Source organism: Ornithorhynchus anatinus, chromosome 2, assembly GCF_004115215.2.
Source record: "Ornithorhynchus anatinus isolate Pmale09 chromosome 2, mOrnAna1.pri.v4, whole genome shotgun sequence".
NCBI lineage: Eukaryota > Metazoa > Chordata > Mammalia > Monotremata > Ornithorhynchidae > Ornithorhynchus > Ornithorhynchus anatinus.
The window spans coordinates 38,425,477-38,445,632 of NC_041729.1; the positions used below are offsets into that span (position 1 = coordinate 38,425,477).

Genomic DNA, 20,156 nt, shown 5'->3' on the forward strand with positions numbered 1-20,156 from the left:
CTCCAAAAGTGAAAGACTGGTGAGTGCGGGTCAGCTTCCCCCAAGCCCTGAACAAAGAGGTTCCCACTGAGTTTGGACAACCCAGCCTGTCTAGACCAGTGGGGGCAGGTGGGGGGATGAACCCGATGTGAGGGAAAGCCAGTGTCCCTGGGTCTCCCCATCTCCGAGGCCACGCAGGTGCACACGAGCAGCGAGTTCCGCCGACTGCGGTCATCTAGCCACAAAACCATCTGTGCCATCGGAGGAAGTTCCCCACCACATTGAGAAGCAGCATGAGAAGCAGTGCAGCCTAATAGATAGAGCACGGGCCTGGGAGTCAGAAGATGTGGGTTCTAATGCCAGCTCTTCCACATGCCTGCTGTGTGATCTTGGGCAAATTACTTAACTTCTCTGGGCCTCAGTTACCTCATCTATAAAACGGGGATAAGAGTGTGAGCCTCATATGGGGCAGAGGCTGCATCCAACCTGATTACCTTTTAACTACCCCAGTACTTAGAACGGTGCTTGGCACATAGTAAGCACTTAACAAATATCGTTATTATAATTTTTATTATTATTTCACAAGCACTAATGATGTTGGGGCCCATTTCTTATGCCAAGAGAGCTTGACAATTAACTTTCGCATCAAATCCAAATGTCCAATGAGTATCTTCAAGACCCTTCCTGCCACCATTTGAGCGTTCTTACCACATTACGCTGTGGAACTGTCTAATTTTCTCTGCTCCTGTGACACACTGGTAAGTTTTGGGAGGGTACGCAATCTAGATGTGTAGCAGGACCCAATCATGACTGAGCCAACCAACTAGGACAACTCAAAAATGCCTCCATGGATTGTGACCATCATCCCATGTCTCTTAAACTGAGTCTCCTTCAAGGCATGGAAAGCATTTGGGATTCAGCCTACTGGTCCTCTACCCTCCTGTACCCATGAAAGAGGCAGCTGCAGTTGGGAGTAAATGCCAAATGCCTAGCTCCGTCCCTATGACAGCGAGTACCCCTAACCTTCAGGGTCAGCACACAAGGACTAAACAGGGAGTCTTTTTGGTTATTACTGGTATTTACTTCTATTGTGATTTCAACTGTACAACAGAACCTCAAACCTGATCCGGGAATAAACACACAATCCCTGACCTTGCACTTATTCTTCCGCGAAACCCAAAGGCTCCCAACCATCTTTGGAACCCTGCTCTACTTCCCCTAGCGGCTCTGTTGTGGACACACCATCCACACAGTTTTCCTTGTTAGCTCACCCTGCTGAAACACAGTCCATCTGATGAATGAACACCAGTTACTTCTTTCCCTTCCAGGAAGCGGGCATGATCTCTCTCCTCCTTCCAGCCTCTGCGGCTTCCAATTAACTTCTCTACCCCTGCCATCTTGCTCAATTCCTCCCCTGGAATTGGCTGTGCTCCAGATGAAGTCATCAGGTTTGGAGGGGTCCTGGAAGTGGTGGGGGACCAAACACTTCACTCCTTCCAGAGATTTGGGGTAATTTTCACCAATGAGAGGGGCATGACCCGAGTCATCAGGAATCCAACCAAATCTGTTTATTGTTCACACACAACCCGCTCATTTATGACTACCTACTCATGCCATTCCCCCTCTTGGAATTTTCTTTAGACTTACCAGATTCCCGAGTGCGGCCTCTCAATGCCTCACTCCATGGGCCTGCCCCGATGGCGTTGAATGCCTGGATCTGCAGCTCATATTCTGTCCATTCCTCTAGCTCTTCAATGGTACATTCCCTCTCCAGCCTGTTGTTGATCACTTGCACCAGCACTGAAGAATGGAGGTCTGTTCGCCAGTACTTAACTCTGTAGCCTACTGACTCAGGGTTGCCATTATACTGAGAATCAGGAAGTGGCTGGATATGAGTAATGATGATAGTGAAATAAAAATAGGTCAAAATTGTGGATTTATAATTGCACTCCAAATGACATTTTGCAATAGTAGCGACGAAGAGCATCTCAACCAACTGAAATAAGTAGTTTCTGGTGTTAACTGTGTTTTTTAATTTACCTTTATTGATCTTGTCTTTTTTTTTGGTAGATATTTATCATTCTTTAACCCAATTTTTCCTCCAATATATATCCTTCATTAATTAAATGTAGCCTTGTCATCAACTTCAACTACTCATCTTTTATTTTAATACATTTTGTCTTAATTTTGTGGGAGAGTGTTTTGATTAAATCTGACACTGGCCCTCATTCAAATATTGAATATCGGTTCGACATTGACCCAGCTTAAAGACCTGCTGATTGACGTGCAACATTTTTGGCATTCTCACAGAGGGATATCTTTCCATAGCAAGGAGAAAGAGAAGAATGCTGATGACTAATAAGTCGCCCTGGACAGGCCTGAACTATAAGACTAATTGCGAATGCAAGATTTTTTTCTTTGATGTTGAGATCACTACTGATGAGAATAAAAGGATGACAAGAAACCACTAAGCTTTGATTCATTTTAAATACCCTACTGATCTCGGTCCTGCTCTGTGAACGGTCTGTTCTCTGTAATTCTTTCCAACTTACCACCCAGCGGAGCCACAGGCTGGTCTCGCTGGCAGTTCGTACGGTTATACTCCCTGGCGCGATGTCTGGTGGGGCCTGCAGCGTCTGGATAACACGAGATGACTGGCTGAAGGGACTTGGGCCAACGACATTCACTTGTCTCATCCGAAACCTAAAGTCAAATGATGTAACAAAGTGATTCCAAAGCATAACCCAATAAAGGAAAGGATAAGTCGTTTTTGAGGTAAGACTCAGTTATATGCCAAGATGAATCTAAAAGGTCATTTCTCAGGGATGCCCCCTTTCCAGTAGATTTCATTTATGTAAATGACTTAGACAGCTCTTTCTCTGAAAATATGCAATACACGGCTCAGGAACTGAAACTGATCCAGCACAACCTAACATAGTTTCTAATTCTGCTGTTCAATTCTAGCAGTTTGATCGTCAGACATTTGTGGTCTGTTACCTCTGTTGGAATTCCACAATTAGACACTGTGTTAATTATATCAGATCTGAAGTTGAGCCACTTGATTCCGTTTCTGGGCCCTGTCATAATAATTAGGGCATTTATTAAGCGTGCTAAATGCTAAAGTATATAAAAGATAATCAGAATAAACACAGAACCTGTCCCACTAGGGGCTCACAATCAAAGAGGAGTTGCTGGCAACTTTTCCCCATTTTACAGATGAGGAAACTGAAGAAGAGAGATTAAATGATTTGTCCAAGATTCTCAGTGGACCAGTGGCAGAACTGAGACTAGACCCTGGGTCTCCTAATTTCCAGGCCTGGGGTTTTTCCACCAGGTCATGCTGCTTCCTTGACATGCGACTGGCTTCCAATGCCTGCTTATTAGCATTATCAGGGTTTCCTAGTGTTGCAATAGAGATCTTTGAAAGTTAAATTTCTCTTCATTAGCCATGGATAATTTTCTTCATCTATCACACCTGCAGCTCACAGTCTTTTCCTTCTTTATACTATAATCACAATGGAAGGATTCTGCTTCTAAGAATGAATGTATAAATTTATAACAATTCAGATAAACATGGGAATACATTTGCTTGTATAGGGGCAGAACTACCATAGGGTATCTGGAAGCTTCAGTGAGAGAGAAGCTGCCTGTGCTGGGACCCCCTGTAGATCCACTCCAACAAAAGGGTAGCTGGAGTTTTTTATTTTATGGAATTTGCTAAACACTTACTATGTGACAGGTACTGTACTAAGTGCTGGGGTAGATAGACGCTAATCAGGTTGGACACAGTTCATGTCCCATATGGGGCTCACAGTCATAATCCTCATTTTACAGATGAGGTACCTGAAGCACAGAGAAGTGAAGTGACTTGTCTGAAGTCACCCAGCAGACAAGTGGCAGAGCCAGGATTAGAACCAAGGTCCCCTCTGACTTCCAGGCCAGTGCTCTATCCACTAGGCCATGCTGCTTTTCAATTTTCTCAGGGTAAATTTCACTTTGTAAAATTCACAACAGTAGGGTGGAACAACCACATTGCGTTTTCCTTTATATATATGTGCAGAGCACATCAACCAGATTACCCAGGGTAATGCAGTCAAATCACTGATCTGGGGATACCCCAGACCCAATTCTCTGTTCTAGCCATAAAAATGAGAGAGGGTAATCGTTCAAAATGACATTCTGACATACTCCCCAGGAAGACTCAGGATGGCATCAAAACGTTTTAGGATGTCCAGACTCCACATTTCATTTAATTCCCTATCAAACTTTATAGGATATAAGCCTTGCCATTCTACTGAGATCTCTAAAAATCAATCAATCAATGGTATTCATTGAGTATTACTGTGTGTAATGCATTCTACTAAGCTCTTCAGAGAGCACGAAACATCAGAGCTGGTAGACATACTCCCTGCCTACAAGGAGCATACATGCTAAAATAAATTATTTGGCATAATCTAAAGGTTGAGGTATCTGGCATAGACTCTTGCTGCCTAATCTTTTTTAGGAAGTACAATAAGGAGAATGCATGCAAATTTTTCACTCAAGCTGCTGGCGTATTACAAAGAAAATTATCTTGACAAAGAAGCAATTTCACCTCTTAATCCTTCTTTCCTGATTTTACAAAATGCATCCGTCCTGGCAGGATAATGACATTACCAAGCTCAACATCTGTGATAACTGGAAAATTCATATCCTTCATTGATCTTACGGGAAGTTATAACATTTCTAACAGCTTAAGATCACTCTACTCTTTGTTAAGGGCAACGATTTACTGCCAAGACAAGTTTCCGGATCAAGAAACAGAAGTTCAATTGGCACACTAAGTGCCAGACTAGTAAGGTTAGTCACTTCTGAGTCTTTTTATAACATCAAACAAAAGGATATTCATTAACTATCTCTTCCGTCTGTACCTTGAGGATGATGCCATTGGCAAGTTAGTATATTACTGAGACATCTTACCAGAATTTGTTGAGAAATGTGTCATTCTATTATTAGCTGAGGCTCTTGTCTACTAAGTCCTCTACAGTAGTGGAGATTTATCTAAAGTATATATTTTTTTGCCAGTTTTTGTATTGATCAAAATAACATTCCTTTCAGCTATAATTTTTTTCCTTGGAAAAAAATTCAATCAAGCATTTTGCCTACCATTTCTCTTTACAGATTGATTAACTTTTATTGCTACTTGAAAGTTCTAATTTACATACAGATAACTGGATTTTACTTAGCTGTAAACTTATCCTTTCTCACCTCATTGTTAGTGCAGGCTCTAACCACCTGCTCATGAATGGGAAAACTTTATCCTATGGTAGTTGATCACCCACTGTTTACCTGTAATGCGTATAGGGAGTGAGGTTTGGAATCTCCAGCATCTGGGCATCGGGCTCATTCTCCTTCTCATAGAGGCCAACCCACTCTTCATCATCTCCTATTGCACCAACCTGTGTGGGGAAAGTACATTAAAAACAAAGGCTTATGCAAACCCTAAGGATCTAAAGCCTCCTTGCAAAACTTAAATTTCCCTCAATAATTCCTGTGAGAAAGCAGACATCTGGAAGGAAAGGCATAGTAGCCTTATTTCTTAATTTGAGAGCCACAGACCTATGGACTCTCCTGGTCATGCAGATAATATAAATCTCCCCCCAGAATGTCCCACCAGTGTCAGCCCCACAGCTCATTAAAGCTCCCAGTAGGCTACTGTGACAGGATAAAGTCTATACACTCCTTGACGGAAGCACAGCCTTCCTCCTAGGAAGAATTATCTGTAGCACAACTCTTGTAAGAGAATCTTGGAAAAGCAATGATAATAATAATACTTGTAGTGCTTGTTCAGCACTTACCATGGGCCAAGCACTGAGCTAAGTGCTGGGGTAGAAAGAATCAGATTAGTCAGTTTTTGTCCTTTGTGGGGCTCACACTCTGAGAGGTAAAACAGATATTTAATCCCCACTTTACAGATGATGAGACTGAGGCACAGAGAAGACATGTGACTTGCCTAAGGTAAGAGAACAGGCAAGTTCCCGAGCTGGGATTAGAACTCAGTTCTTTTGATGTCCAGTCCTCTGCTCTTTCCTCTAGGCCACAGTGTTATTCCCTGATGACCACTGCCCTCAACCTCTGCCCTCAACGTTCCCCTGGCCATACCCTTTGAGGGTTGAGTGACTTTGGGGCAAGGAATCAGACAATGAAGGGGGAGGGCACGATAGGGAAGAGATGGGCTGAAAGTAGCACTGGGTAGGGAAGGTTTTAGACCCCGTAGAGTTTCACACTTCACATGGGACTAGGTGATGGAACAGGGAACAAGCTCATTAACTTGGCAGATGACACTGAGCTGGCAGAAGGCCAGCCCTCTGGAGCATAACACCAGAATTCGGAATGACTTTGGTAAATTGGAGAAGTGGTCAGAAGCAAACAAAAGAAGTTCAATAAGTAGGAGTACAAGGTAGGTCACCCAAGGAAGAAAATGACACTATACAAATAGAAGCTATGCAAATATAAGAGGGAAAATGACTGACTGAAAAAGGATTAGGGGGTCATAAAGGATAATAAGCAGATAAAGAGTGAGCAGTTGCTGGGCTGTTGTTTAAAGATGCAAAATAGGTTTAGAGGAAGCATGAGGTAATCTTCTCATTATACCGGGTGGATTGTCAATGACTCTGAATAAGGAAAAGCTAAGGACAGGTTGCAAACATTTCTCAGATTCTGTCTGTCTTAACAGGACAAACGACATTAGAGTCAATAACCAGGTAATGCTAATGGGGTCTTATACCAGTACATTTTGGTATAATTCAGCAGAGAAATACTAAAAAAAATTCAGTTGAGCTGAAGGAAACAGAATATTTGCCATCCTAGTACATACCTCCTAATTAGCCCAGTTCTGTCTGGGAGAATCAGAGTCTTCTATTTTCATTGCCCCTCCTTCCTCCAACTGTTTAACTGAACCCTGGGGCTTGTTTGCCCAGAGACAACTCAGAGGAAGTGGCAGTGAAGGAGAGGGAAATTTCTGAAATGCTATGGTCAATCAGGAAGATATCTTGTTTTCAAGTTCCCTAACATTGGGCTCACAGACAGGCCCAGAGGGTCCTGTGTCCCAATAATGTTAATCTCTTGCCATCACAGTCACCACTCACATTAGGCAAGTGCTTAATCTATGGTTTGCCCTGAGCAGGTTGGGACAAAACCAGAAATTTATCTGTTGCAGATAAGACCACTGAGTATTGTGTCCATTCTGACTTCCATAACTAAAGGGCAAAAGGAAAAGGATCTGGTAGTATTCATACCAGATAAGAAAAGGCTGAGGGTGGCTAAATAATAGGATTCAAGGGCATGAATAGTTATTACATCAGAGACTGTGGCCATATATTTTCTAACTACTGAAAACCAAATAAAAAGGAATGTGTTTCAAGCTTTAGTATGAGGGAGGACTACATTAAATATACAAAAAACTTTGAGAATATGGGTCAGATTAGCTTAGTGAGGAAGTGGCCTCTAAAAGTAGGGCATATGGCCAACTGTCTAGGGGAACTAGTAACAATAGTTACATTTATTAAGTGTTGACTATGTGCAGAGCACTGTGCTAAAGTGCTGGAGAAAAACACAGGTGAGAAACACACGCGGTTCCTGACCATTCAGGGTCTCAGACTCTAAGAATAAGGTGGGTAGAGATTTGGTGAAAGACACAAAATAGAAGACAAAATAACAGAAATACAAAAACAACATAAAAGACAAAGTTCATAGTCCAACAAGTCCAGTGGTGAAGTGGACCTGCAGAAGCCACAATGAATAGCTGCCCTGGTCTTCCAGAGTACAGTCACAACCTGGCTGAAGGTAGGGGGGAGTTACACAATACAACTTTTCAGGATTCCTTATAATCTTTAGATTCTATGATCTCATATCAGCAAAGATTTTTGCGCCTCCAAATTCCTAGTGTGCTAGATCCACCTTCATACTCATCAGCAGTACCTTCATCTTCAAACCTCAAACAATACACGTACACACGGTCTCCCTTTAGTTTCTCAAATGAAACAGTATAAAGTACTTCATGATCCCAGGCTGATCGTTTAGTTCACCCCTAGTTTGTCTAAAGGTATTTGAATATCTAGGGACTCAAAATTAAAAGCGCCAAAGCAACCACTTCTATCACCATAGAAGTTCGAAAAATATTTAACATTACCTTCCTAAACTAATGTTGATTAACTGAATTTGAGGGAAGTAGATGTAACCAAAAACAAAGATGGATTAAAACAAAGAGCCTTGAAAGGATTCAACAGTCCTCTTTAGGCTACGGTTGCAGCTGGTGAACTGAACCAGTTCTCAGTTGTCATTTTTACATCATGAGTTTTAATTGGGCCCAGATGCTCTTTTCATTTTTTAACTATTTGATGGTCTATTGCTTGCCAAATGAACAGGTTAACAGCCAGGTAACGACATCATCTCCAATATCCAACGAGAACTGATGTTGGCAGCTTGGCAACCATTAAGACAAGTAAATCTAGGATGGCTCCTGTCAATTAAGGAGGCAGACAATTTGGAATACTTGCATTGTAGTTAATGGCGCTTTAACTATTCTTTAGATTAAAAAAAAGATTTCAGCTTCCAGGCAACTTTTGCAAACTCTATATTCCAATTTTAAAATACTAAGATTCTGACAATCCCCAAGTATAATCATAACCTCCTTAAAAACCTCCTCCACCTGGTAGCATTTCCTGACTAATCCACTCTTCTGAACAGGTCAAACTCTAATAATCCTTAGTGCAGCACTCATATGCAGGCTTACACAAACACATATGTTCCTTTTTTTGTTTTTACCAGCTGTAGCTATATGTCCTCATTGTATGTATTTTATCCCCATATGTATTTTTCCCTGCCTGCCCACCTCCTCCATTAGATTGCATGCTTCTCAAAAGCAGAGACCCTGATTTTTACTTTTATTATATATCTTCATCAGATGCAGCATGGCCTAAGGGAAAGAACACAGGCCTGGGAGTCAGAGGACCTGAGTTCTAATCACAGCTCTGCTAGTTGTTTGTTGTGTGACCTTGCACAAGCCATTTAACTTACCTGTGCCTCAGTTCCCCTGCTCTCTCTCCAATTTAGACTGTGAGCGCCAGGAGGTACAAAGGATTGTGTCCAACCCCAGTGCTTAAAACAGTGCTTGACACATAGTAAGTGCTTAACAAATACCATAATCCAAAAGAAACAAACAACTATTAGACTGCTCTGCATTCAGTAGAAACCAAATAAATCCTACTGATGAAAATCGTGATTGATGAAGATAAAGTGGATGAGTTTCCATGTTTCTTTTGCAGCTACCTATTTGGAAGCTTATTTCTGTTACCTCTTTTCTTTGCTGTTCTTGTTATCGAGTTCATTTATCTCTACAAGATAGTTATGAATGGCAAGACAACAAGCACAGCATTTCAATTGCTTTCAATGACCTTGAAGAAAGATTAATTTATATGTCAGAGAAGCTCAAAATTTAACCAAACGTCATCGTCAAAACAGAACTGAATGATATCTCCAAAATGTGCTACTGAGGAAGCAATTCTCCAATGATGGGTGGATAGTGACAAGGAAAACAAAAAAAGTTAAAGGCCAACTTGGCTTCTGAAAGACTGACAGGTGGAGCCTAATGACATCAGGATATTAAGCTTCTTACTACCAGAATGGAGGTCTACAAAGCTGTAATTCTGGCCAATATTTCCTGTGGCTGTGAGACCCCAATGCACTACAGAAAACACATCCAGCTTCTTGAACAATTTTGCAGCACTGAATCCCCAGGGATTCATTCTGCTTGTCTAGTTCCTTCACTGTCTCTGTACACATTGCTATGACTTCCTGAATGCTTTTTGGCCCAAATGGTCACCTAATTGTCCATTTCTATTCTGCTACAGAAAATATGCTCTTTGCCCATGCATTTCTGTAGGAGGAAATAGCATGGCCAACCAACTTTGCACCATGCTTTATTTGAATTAAGGCCAGCAGAGTTGACAGTCAAAATTTAAGACATTTTCTGGTTTGAACCTTTAAGTCATTTTCCACCAAACATGATCAATAAAGTGAAAAGCTTTCAGATAAGTCATGCTGAGAAGAGAAGCAAGTCAGGACTTTGCATTGTGTTCAAGGAACAGGAGAAGCAAGATGTTGGAATATGTCTGAGAATGTAAAGGTCAACGAATGGACTTTAGAAACACTGTAAAGATGAAGTAGACCCTGGGAACCTTGAAGAGGAGAGCAAGAGGTCAGCCCCAAAGCACTTAACCGAATTTGATGTTCAATGGGTTTCAGTCCCTCCATCACAAAGGAAAGTATCTTTATTTTTCCCATCACACTGGTTGAAGGTCAAGAAAGCATGTGTGTGAACTTCTCATTTGAAGGGCAAATATTTATAAGCATAGATTCATTTTTAAATGAACAAGACTGAAATTTTGGCCAGTAAGGAACACTTTTGTGAAGATCTCCTTTATGAGATGACATGGGTTTCAGAAAAGTAGAAGGGAATTCCAAATTCATTCTGAAATTGAAGAATTCTGACAAAATGAGCTAGGGAGGCTAGTAATTGGAAAACACAACTTCTCTTTAAAAAACAGCAGGAAGAGATTTTAAATTGTTATATAAAAAGGAGTTCATTTTGATCAAAAGATTTGAGGATTCATTATACAACTAACCAGAAATTTTAACAAATGTCTCAGATGGGGCCGTTTTAGAATTTAATATCAGGATAACGGGCTAGCAGTACCAATTACCTAGATGATGAATAATCCACAGTGAGGCAAAGTTATTTTAGCCTTTGTTACCTTCAGTGGGGAGTTGAAATTCTAATTTTTTTCTTAAACTACAGAAAGGATAAACAGCTCTTTTAGATTCTTGTCATAAAAGCAGAGATGCCAAAGGCGTCTAGAGAGCATTATGGACCACATCAGGCACCACTGAAGTCGTGGAAGATGGTAAGCAACTGGCATTGAATTGGGTATGGGGTTACCATTTCCCTTTCCATTTCCGATCACTGTGAGAAACGTTTTCTTATGACATAATCTTGTGACCTAGACTTTGCTGAGGTCCCTAATTTGTCCCAATTGAGAATTTCCTATCAGAACAATGCCTCCCTTCACCAGATAAGTTGATTGGAGCAGTCTCTGAGGAGAAGCTGTGTCTCAAGTAAGTCTGCCATTGTAGCATGTTCCTCACCCTCAAGCCAGCTGGGTAACAGGTGACACATGATCTGCTTCAGCGCCTGGGAGGCCAAGGCAAAATGGCTGTATAGCCAATAATTATTAACCTCACTGTGACCAGGAAAGTGTCGAATAGGTAATAACGAGAAGGGAAGAAAGAGCACATAAAGCTTAACCTGCACAGAAACGTCTTTCATCCATAACTTAAAAAAAAGACAAGAGACTCCACAAACTCTTTCCGTGGAAACCTGCCAAATTAACGGCACCCTGCTTATCTGAAATCCTGGTGTCAGCAGGAAAAGTTGCACAGATAGCTAGTTCCGCAAATACAGAATACCCTTTTGTTCTTCGGGAAGCTCCCCTGTGCCTGAGCCAAATGAAGCTTCCCCAAATGAAGATCGCTGGAGGGCACAGGGGATGTGCGAACAGATTGGGAACTTGTGTAGAGACATAATTCTGGTCAAACTGCCAGAGAGTTGCACAGCTCCATTCAAGGCCAACTCCAGCCCTCTGGCAATCTCAGGAAATCAAGTAGAAGCTTGAGAACCTAACTGAATTTTTAAAGGGTCCCATCTGAGTAGCTCATAGATCTGGGTTTAGCGGGGTATTTCAAATGTTAAAATAGCTGCCTCCCTTGGTTTTTTGGAGGGGAAGAGAAGGGAGGATGACTTTCAAGCTAGGTATTCAAGTCTCTCGCTAATTAACTCCCCATATCCACCTTCAGATGTGGGTTGGACTGATACTCTACTGTTTCAAAGTTGGGTTATGTCAAGACAGCTTCTCTCTGGGCAGCTCCAATCAACTATGCATATGTTTCTATGCTTTTTACTGTGTCTCGGTAGCCTGTGTTAATAGGTATTGGGCTTTCTAAATTAGGAGGAAACTCCTCAATCAATCAATCAGTGGTATTTATTGAGTTCTTACTGTGTGCAGAACACTGTACTAAGTGCTTGGGAGAGTACAACATAACAGAGTTGGTAATCATTTTCCCTGTAGAACCATGCCTTCTTCCTTTTTAAATTCCCACACATCCTAGTACTGCTGTCTGCCTACCGCAAATGACCTAACAAACACTGTTTAATGGTCATCTTTTTAAATTCATTCCATTAGTGTGTGCCACAACATCCAGGTGTAAATTTGGAAGTTTACCAAATGTAACATTTTAAGTTCCTTTACAGGGATTGCTATTAAAGTCAATCCAAACAGTCCACTAATCTATCTCCAACACCTGCCACAAGATGTCTGGAGGAACGTGACTACTGCTCTCCTTGATCGCCACCCTAATGTAGCATTTGAAAAATGCATGGGAATTTTAAAAATACTATTTTTTAATCACTTACAATGTGCCAGGCACTGTTCTAAGTGCTGGGGTAGATACAAGATAATCAATTTGGTCACAGTCCATGTCCCACAGGGGGCTCACAGTCTTAATCCCCATTTTATAGATGAGGTAACTGAGGCACAGAGAAGTGAAGTGACTTGCCCAAGGTCACACAGCAGACAAATGGAGGAGTCAGGATTAGAACCCAGGTCCTTCTGAATCCCAGGTCTGTGCCCTAGGTGTCCCTCTGTGGAATACCTCTGTGTCAAGAAGAAAATAAGAGATAAAGAAACAGAAGAGTTAGAAAGGAAAGGCAAGGAAGAAAGAGAAAGATATATTTGAGGGCTTAGATTTCCAAGGATGAGAGGATTAGTTGGGTAATGTCTTCTGGATGATTTTTTTTTTAGGAGGGTTTGGAACAGGGAGGGATGTGGATTAGAGGGTTTTTAAGATGAAGAGGGGATGTGGTTTGGAGGATCTGAGCTGGGAAGGAGTTCCAGGTCGGGGGAAAGGTATAAGCAGTGGTTTGGACAGAGGAGATGCACCTGAGATACACAACTTGGAGGGGAGTTAAGGAGAGCAAAGAGGTAGATCTGGGAAGTATCAGGAGAAAAGAGTGTAACGGTAGATGAGTTATTTTGGTTTCTTGTGAAAAGAAATGGAGGTTTTGGAGAGGGAGGGAAGTTCAAAGAGTAGTGATTTAAGAAGATGATGTACAGCTGAAATGTATCAAAGCTGAAGAAAGGAGAAGCTTTTAAAAGGAAGAACAGTAAGAGGGCTATTATAGCAATCCATTCAGGAGGTGATAAGGATGGTAGGCATAGGGGTGGAGAGGGAGAGGATATGAGAAATATTATAAGGAAAAACCACCACGATACAGATTCCAGTAATATAGTAAGTAAATGACAGAGGATTCAAAGACAACACCAAGATTGAGAGATTTGGGGGGCAGAGAGGATAGTGGTATTCCAGACAGTGATAGGGAAGTTAGGAAGCTAGGAGAAGAAAGTTTAGGTGGGAAGATGATCAGTTCCATTTTTGAAATACTGAGTTTTAGGAGTAGGCAAACTACCTAGGTGGAGATGTTTTGGAGGACAAAAGAGATACAAGATTACAAAGCAAATGTGAGGCCAAAGATGGTGAGGTATATTTGGGAATCACCTTCAGACAGGGGATATATAAAATCATGAATAAAGATGAACTCCCTGGAAAAATGAGTAGCAATAGTAGCATTTTAATTTTTAAGCACCTACTGTTCACAAAGGTGAGAGACAGAAAGGTCCCTAAACTTCTACGTGCTCAGGAGCCTAGCGATACAAGAAGAGAGGACCTAGGATGAAGAAATGCAAGGTTCCTATAGTTAAATAATGAAAAAAGGATAAAAAGCCAGCGGAAGAGATTGAAAAAGAGTGGCCAGATGGGTAAGAAGTAAGATCCCCTTTCTTTCATAAGATCCCCTTTCTTTTATTTCCCTGGTTTTCCCTATTCTTCCGTTCTTGGCCTTCTTATGTCTTCCTCATTTCTCCTTCCCACTCCTCCTTATATCTACCTCCTCAGTTTTCTCTCTTTCTCTTGTCTTTGAAATTTTCACTAAACTGGCTCCATAGTTTTGGCAGACATTCATAAACACCCTCTCCCCCAACCACAGCACCACAGCCAGCTCTACTCACAAGCGCGAGCTCACACACACACTCACCCAACATCACACCCACATCATCCAGCTCCACTTCCAGGAAATATCTATACCAAGCAGTATATTCTGTTGTTGATTTTTACACAGCTAACAAGTAGTTTCACCAGTTGCTGATATTGGCTGGCCAAGCCTCCTGTAACAAAATCAAACTAACTCTGATCCAGAGGTGGGGGTGGGGTCATTTGAATTTCACCAGAGACGTCTATCTAGGCCAGTATAGAACCAACAGCACCTTCCCATCCCAATTAAAGCAAAATGGGATTGCAAGTTCCTTAAACTGAAAGCTTCCTCCCCACTTCTGGCTTGGAAGCCTTATGGTTGTCCCTCACTCCTCAGAGTTGCCATCCACCAGAATCCAGCGTGACAGATTCTGTCAACTTTAGGCATTACTATCAGTGATTAACTTTGAGATTTAAATTTTGTTTAAAAGTTCCCTGAAAGCTTATTCATGAAAGCTGCCAGACCTAGAATCTTTGAACATTTCAATTTCAATTTCAGAATATTTAATAGCAAGCATATTCTTTCCAATCAAAATATTTCAGACACAGATAAATCAGTTCAGCTACAAAGTCATAGCCAATCTTCACAGCTCTTTCTTACATTAAGCTCTTCTCTCTGAAGTCTTAGTCAGGACTGCAAGTTCAAGCAGAGGGTGCTTGTATCCACCCTCAGTGCTCAGCACAGTGCCTGGCACACAGTAAGTGCTTAACAAATACCACAATTATTATTATTAGAACAAAAGGGCTCTCGATCCATTTTGCGGATGTCCCACATATAGTCATTTTGAAATTTATAGTTTCTGCCAGATGTTGAACTGCTTTTTTTCTTAAAGAGAAATATTTTATTTATGGAAAGATCAGGGGGAATCAAGTGATCAAGGTTCTGGCCCCAACTCTGCCACTAACTTCCTCTATGACCTTGGGTAAGTCTCTTAACCTCTGGGAATAAGATAGAGTGTGACCCCCAGGTGGACCAGGAACTGTGTCTGATCTAATAAATTTGAATCTACAATAGTGCATAGTAAGTGCTTACTAATTCTTTTGTAGTCAAATTTCTAAATAAAAGAATTAGTAAGCACTTACTATGCACTATTGTATAACAAATTTTCAAAAACTTGCCGAGCTCTAAAATAAATTTCTAATCCCAGCTCTACCAATTGTCTGCTGTGTGACATTGGGAAAGTCACTTTGCTTCTCTGGCCCTCAGTTACCTCACCTGTAAAATGAGGATTCTGACTGTGAGACCCACGTGGGACAGGGACTGTATCCAACCTGATTTGCTTGTATCCACCCCAGCGCTTAGTACAGTGCCTGGAACATAGTAAGTACTTAACAAATGCCCTTATTATTATTATCATAAATTTGTATTATTCCTAAAACTTTTACTAAAAATCTTTCCCTTCCCACTTCTAATTGTAAGCCTGTTGAAGAACAAGGTCATGTCTACTTCCCACCTGAATACTCTTTCCCAATGCTTAGTACAATGCTCTGCACACAATAGGTGCTTAATGAATGCTATTATTAGTACGAGCACCAGCGCCCAATCATTTGCCTATTCTCTTTCAAAGTCCTTGTAAAATATCCCCTCCTGCAGGATGTATTCCTTGATTAATGCTTCCCATCTTCCCAGTAATGAGTATCCTGTCAGTCACCACAGCATTCATTAATATTAAGATATTAATTGAGCATTTACTATATGTCATACCCTGGGGTAATAGATTAGATGACAATCCATGGCCTACTGCAGGATTCACGATCTAGGAAAAGGTATGCGGATACAAACAAGATAATGTAGATTGCAAAGAATAACAAGCAACAGGGGCAACAATCCAAAGCAATCAGGACAAGTAAATGGAACAGTTCTGTAAACAATGTGCACTCAATAGAGAGTGATGACACAGAGGTACATTATATAGGTTGATGTTACAGGAGTGAAGTGCGTAGGCTGGGGTGAGTGGGAGAGGGGTGAGGTTAGATATGAGGGGAAGGAAGAGCTGATTTAGTGCCTTAAAACCAACTCTGTCCCAGCCCTGCCTTACAAATTTATCTTTCCATTTATTCATTTTTGATTTATCTGCTTTTGTACATCATTCATATCTATTTTCTCGCTCTGAAGGATCGCATAATTATCAATATATGTCTACTTCTGCCCTTTAGATTATAAACTCCTGGAAGGCAGGTACAATGTGCTTGGCTTCTTTGTAGTTTTGCTCCACACATTATGAGACTGGGAAATACTGTTTATACTGATATGATTTCCACATATGGTATGACAAGGAAATTTGGAGCATGTAGACATAATTCTAACCATGTCTTTGTCTTCAAGTCGGGGTCGTCATTTTCTTCAGATCCCATACCTGCTTCTATTATCTGTGTAATGACTTTCCACATCTACATCTCCACCTCTGATCTCCCGCTCCGTCTCGACTGTAAATTTGTTGAGCTCGTCTGCTAATTCCCTCATACTGTACTCTCCCAAGTTCTTAGTTCAGTGCTCTGCACATAGTAAACACTCAATTAATATCATTGAAGGACTGATTGATTGATTGCTCTCCTTCTCTGCAGTTTCACATTTCCTCCTGCCTTCAAACATTTCTAACTAGTTGTGCCACAACACCTTAAATTTAACATGTCCAAAACAGAGCTCCTCATCTTACCACCCAAGACCTGTCCTCCCTGTTCTTTCCTGAGCACTTTGGAAAGTAGCATATCCTCGCTATCTCACAGCCTGTAACCGTGATGTTATCCTCGGCATTTCTTTCATTCAACCCAGATATTCAATCTGTCACCAAATCGTGTTGGTTCAACCTTCACAAAACTGCTAAAATCTGATCTTTCATTTCCATCCCAACTGCTACGATGTTAAGCCAAGCACTTATCATATCCCACCTTGGTTACCGTATCAGTTTCCTTGTTGACTTTCCTGCCTCCTGTCTCTCTCATCTCCAGTCCATACTTCACTCCGCAGCCTGGATGATTTTTCTATAAAACCATTCAGTCCATGTTTCCCCACGCCTCAAGAACTTCCAGTAGTTGTCCATCCAGAAGAAGCAGTGCGGCACAGTGGACAGAGCACGGGCCTGGGAGTCAGAAGGTCATGGGTTCTAATCCCGGTCTGCCACTTGTCTGCTGTGTGACCTTGGGTAAGTCACTTCACTTCTCTGGGCCTTAGTTACCTCATCTGTAAAATGGGGATTGAGACTGTGAACCCCACATGGGACAAGGACCTGTGTCCAACTCGATTTGCTTGGGTCCACCCCAGCACTCAGTACAGTGCCTGGCACATAGTAAGTGCTTAGCAAATACCATAATTATTATTATTATCCACCTCCACATTCAACTGAAATTCCTTACCATAGGCTTTAAAGCACTCAATCACTTTGCCTGCTTCTACCTTACCTCACCGACTTCCTAGTACAATCCAGCATGCATCCTTTGCATCTCTAATGCCAACCTACTCACTGTACCTCGATCTCTTCTATCTTACTGACAACCTCTAACCCTCGTTCTGCCTCTGGCTTGGAATGCTCTCCCTCCTCACATCCTACAGATGATCACTCTCCCCACCTTCAAAGACTTAGAAAAGCACATCTCCTCCAAGAGGCTTTCTCTGATAAAGCCCTCAATTCCTCTTCTCCCATTCCCTTCTGCATCGCCTTTGCACTTGAATTTGTACCCTTTATTCAGCCTTCAGCCCCACAGCACTTATGTACATATCCATAATTTATATCACTTTATTATTTATTTATTTATTTATTTATTTATTTATTTATTTATATTAATGTCTGCCTACCCCTCTGGTCTGTAAGCTCACTGTGGGCAGGGAATGTGTCTACCAACTCTGCTATATTGTACTTTTCCAACTGCTTAGTACAGTGTTCTCCACACAGTATTTAATAAATATGATTGATTGTTCTGGCTCACTGTTGCTGGAAGAACCATCTTGCCGATAATACTGGTTTCTCTGTTCCTTGTTATACGATGAAGGAATCATCTTAAATTATATATTCCTAGGATTAGGGAATTTAGTATCTATAGCCAAGATGGTGATGGCAGCAAATCTGAATTGGCGATGGACATTCTTGACAAATTCTCCTCTTCCATTTCTCAATCAGTATCTACCTCCGAGGTCTTCTTGCTAATGGCAAGGGCCAGAAATTTCTAGCACTGGCTCTATTACATGTTTCGGCATGAGAGTGAGGAGAAGCAGGAACATTAGTTTATCTAAAATCCTGCGATCTTAATTCCCATATGGGTCTTGGGCTACATTATGTCCTTTTTCTCTCTTATAAGACACTCAAAGAGATGCAAATATATCTAGAATGCCCTAAATTCTCAATTAGATAAATATAAGGCTCAAAGATTGGCAAAGTCAGCTTCTCAAAATTACCCCAGAAAACCTCAAAATTCAATAAGGCTATTAGGATGAAACATAGCCACAGCACAGAAGCATACTTGAAAATATAATGAACAGAGGGACATTTAAAGGTACAAAAATGATTTTCTTTGATGAATGAAATATGCATGCTTATGGATTAGATATAGTGTGTGTCTGCATTTTTCTAATACCTTTTTTTTGTATAGCCCTTTTACTGTTCAAAGTGCTTTCATGTCAAGAACCTCATTTTATCATCACAATAGCCCTCTTTCAGTAGGGAGAAAGTGAAATTATCCCCATTTCACAGATGAGGAAACTGAGCCCAGATAAGTTAAATGGCTTACCCAAGGTCACATAGCAAGTTAGCGGTAGAGCCAGAACTAGAATTCAGGGCTCCTGAATCCAAGACCCAATCTCTTTCCCCTAGATCATACTGCCATAAAAAAATCCCTTTTGTGAACAATTCTTTTAACTTATTTTTGAGTTTGCAATTTTATAGGGGTATTTTATTTTGATGTAGTATTTTTCTAAAAATCACACACTAGCATCAAGAGGATGATTCTGTAATGGACAATAAAGCCACTTTAAACCATTAAACTTCTACAGATTTTCTCTACAGTCCAGGGCCAGAAACGAAAGAAAGAAATCATTGTAAAGGTGTTATTATGGACAATCAAGAAAACAATAAACATTTAGAAATATCTAAGTAGGTATCTTATTCACATCTATCACCATAGCACCTAAACACCCAGGCAGGGACATTATAGTAGAACAAAAGATAAGGGCCGTCTCTATGAATTTCCACAGCTGACCGTATTACTATTATTATTGAAGGAGCCATTAGAACTGATGACAGCTCTCCATCCTTTACATGATAGACTATTCAAAAAAATAATGTCCACTTTTCCTTTATATTACAAAAAAGACATTCAGCTATAAAGCAGGGGATTATTACAAAGGAAATACTGACAGACACTTATCTTTGGTGCCTAGCATTTGTCTATAATGAAGAAATGGAGTGACCCAATTAGTTGATCCAAATCCAGATGCTGGGATATTTAAGCATGGTTAGAAAACGCTTGGTGGAGAGAGCTGGAAGGAGAATGAAAAAGATCTTTGTTTTTCCACCTGTGGGTTGCAGTCATCAAATAAATGGAGCCATGGCAGAGCATCAGCACTATGCTATGGTAGCTTTGGCCATAAATGGGTCCTGCATTAAAGAAAAAACCTCTTCTTGTGCACTTTCATTCATTCAATAGTATTTATTGAGCACTTACTATGTGCAGAGCACTGTATTAAGCGCTTGGAATGAACAAGTCGGCAACAGATAGAGACAGTCCTGCCATTTGACGGGCTTACAGTCTCCTCGGGGGAGACGGACAGACAAGAACAATGGCAATAAATAGAGTCAAGGGGAAGAACATCTCGTAAAAACAATGGCAACTAAATAGAATCAAGGCGATGTACATTTCATTAACAAAATAAATAGGGTAATGAAAATATATACAGTTGAGCAGATGAGTACAGTGCTGAGGTGATGGGAAGGGAGAGGAGGAGGAGCAGAGGGAAATGGGGGGAAAAGAGGGTTAAGCTGCGGAGAGGTGACGGGGGGTGGTAG

At 41.1% G+C, this 20,156-nt stretch overlaps 1 protein-coding gene across 3 annotated transcripts in view; it reads right to left on the reverse strand.

Moving 5' to 3' along the window:
- SDK1 (sidekick cell adhesion molecule 1) overlaps positions 1–20,156 on the reverse strand; it is a 739,495-nt gene that overhangs the window by 133,704 nt on the left and 585,635 nt on the right. For all 3 annotated transcript variants that reach the window (XM_029057499.2, XM_029057498.2, XM_029057500.2), the window contains 3 exons: positions 5,308–5,417; positions 2,532–2,682; positions 1,627–1,864 (listed from right to left, as the gene is read on the reverse strand). In XM_029057499.2, the coding sequence (XP_028913332.1) occupies positions 1,627–1,864; positions 2,532–2,682; positions 5,308–5,417 (499 nt within the window). The remainder of the gene's footprint in view (positions 1–1,626; positions 1,865–2,531; positions 2,683–5,307; positions 5,418–20,156) is intronic.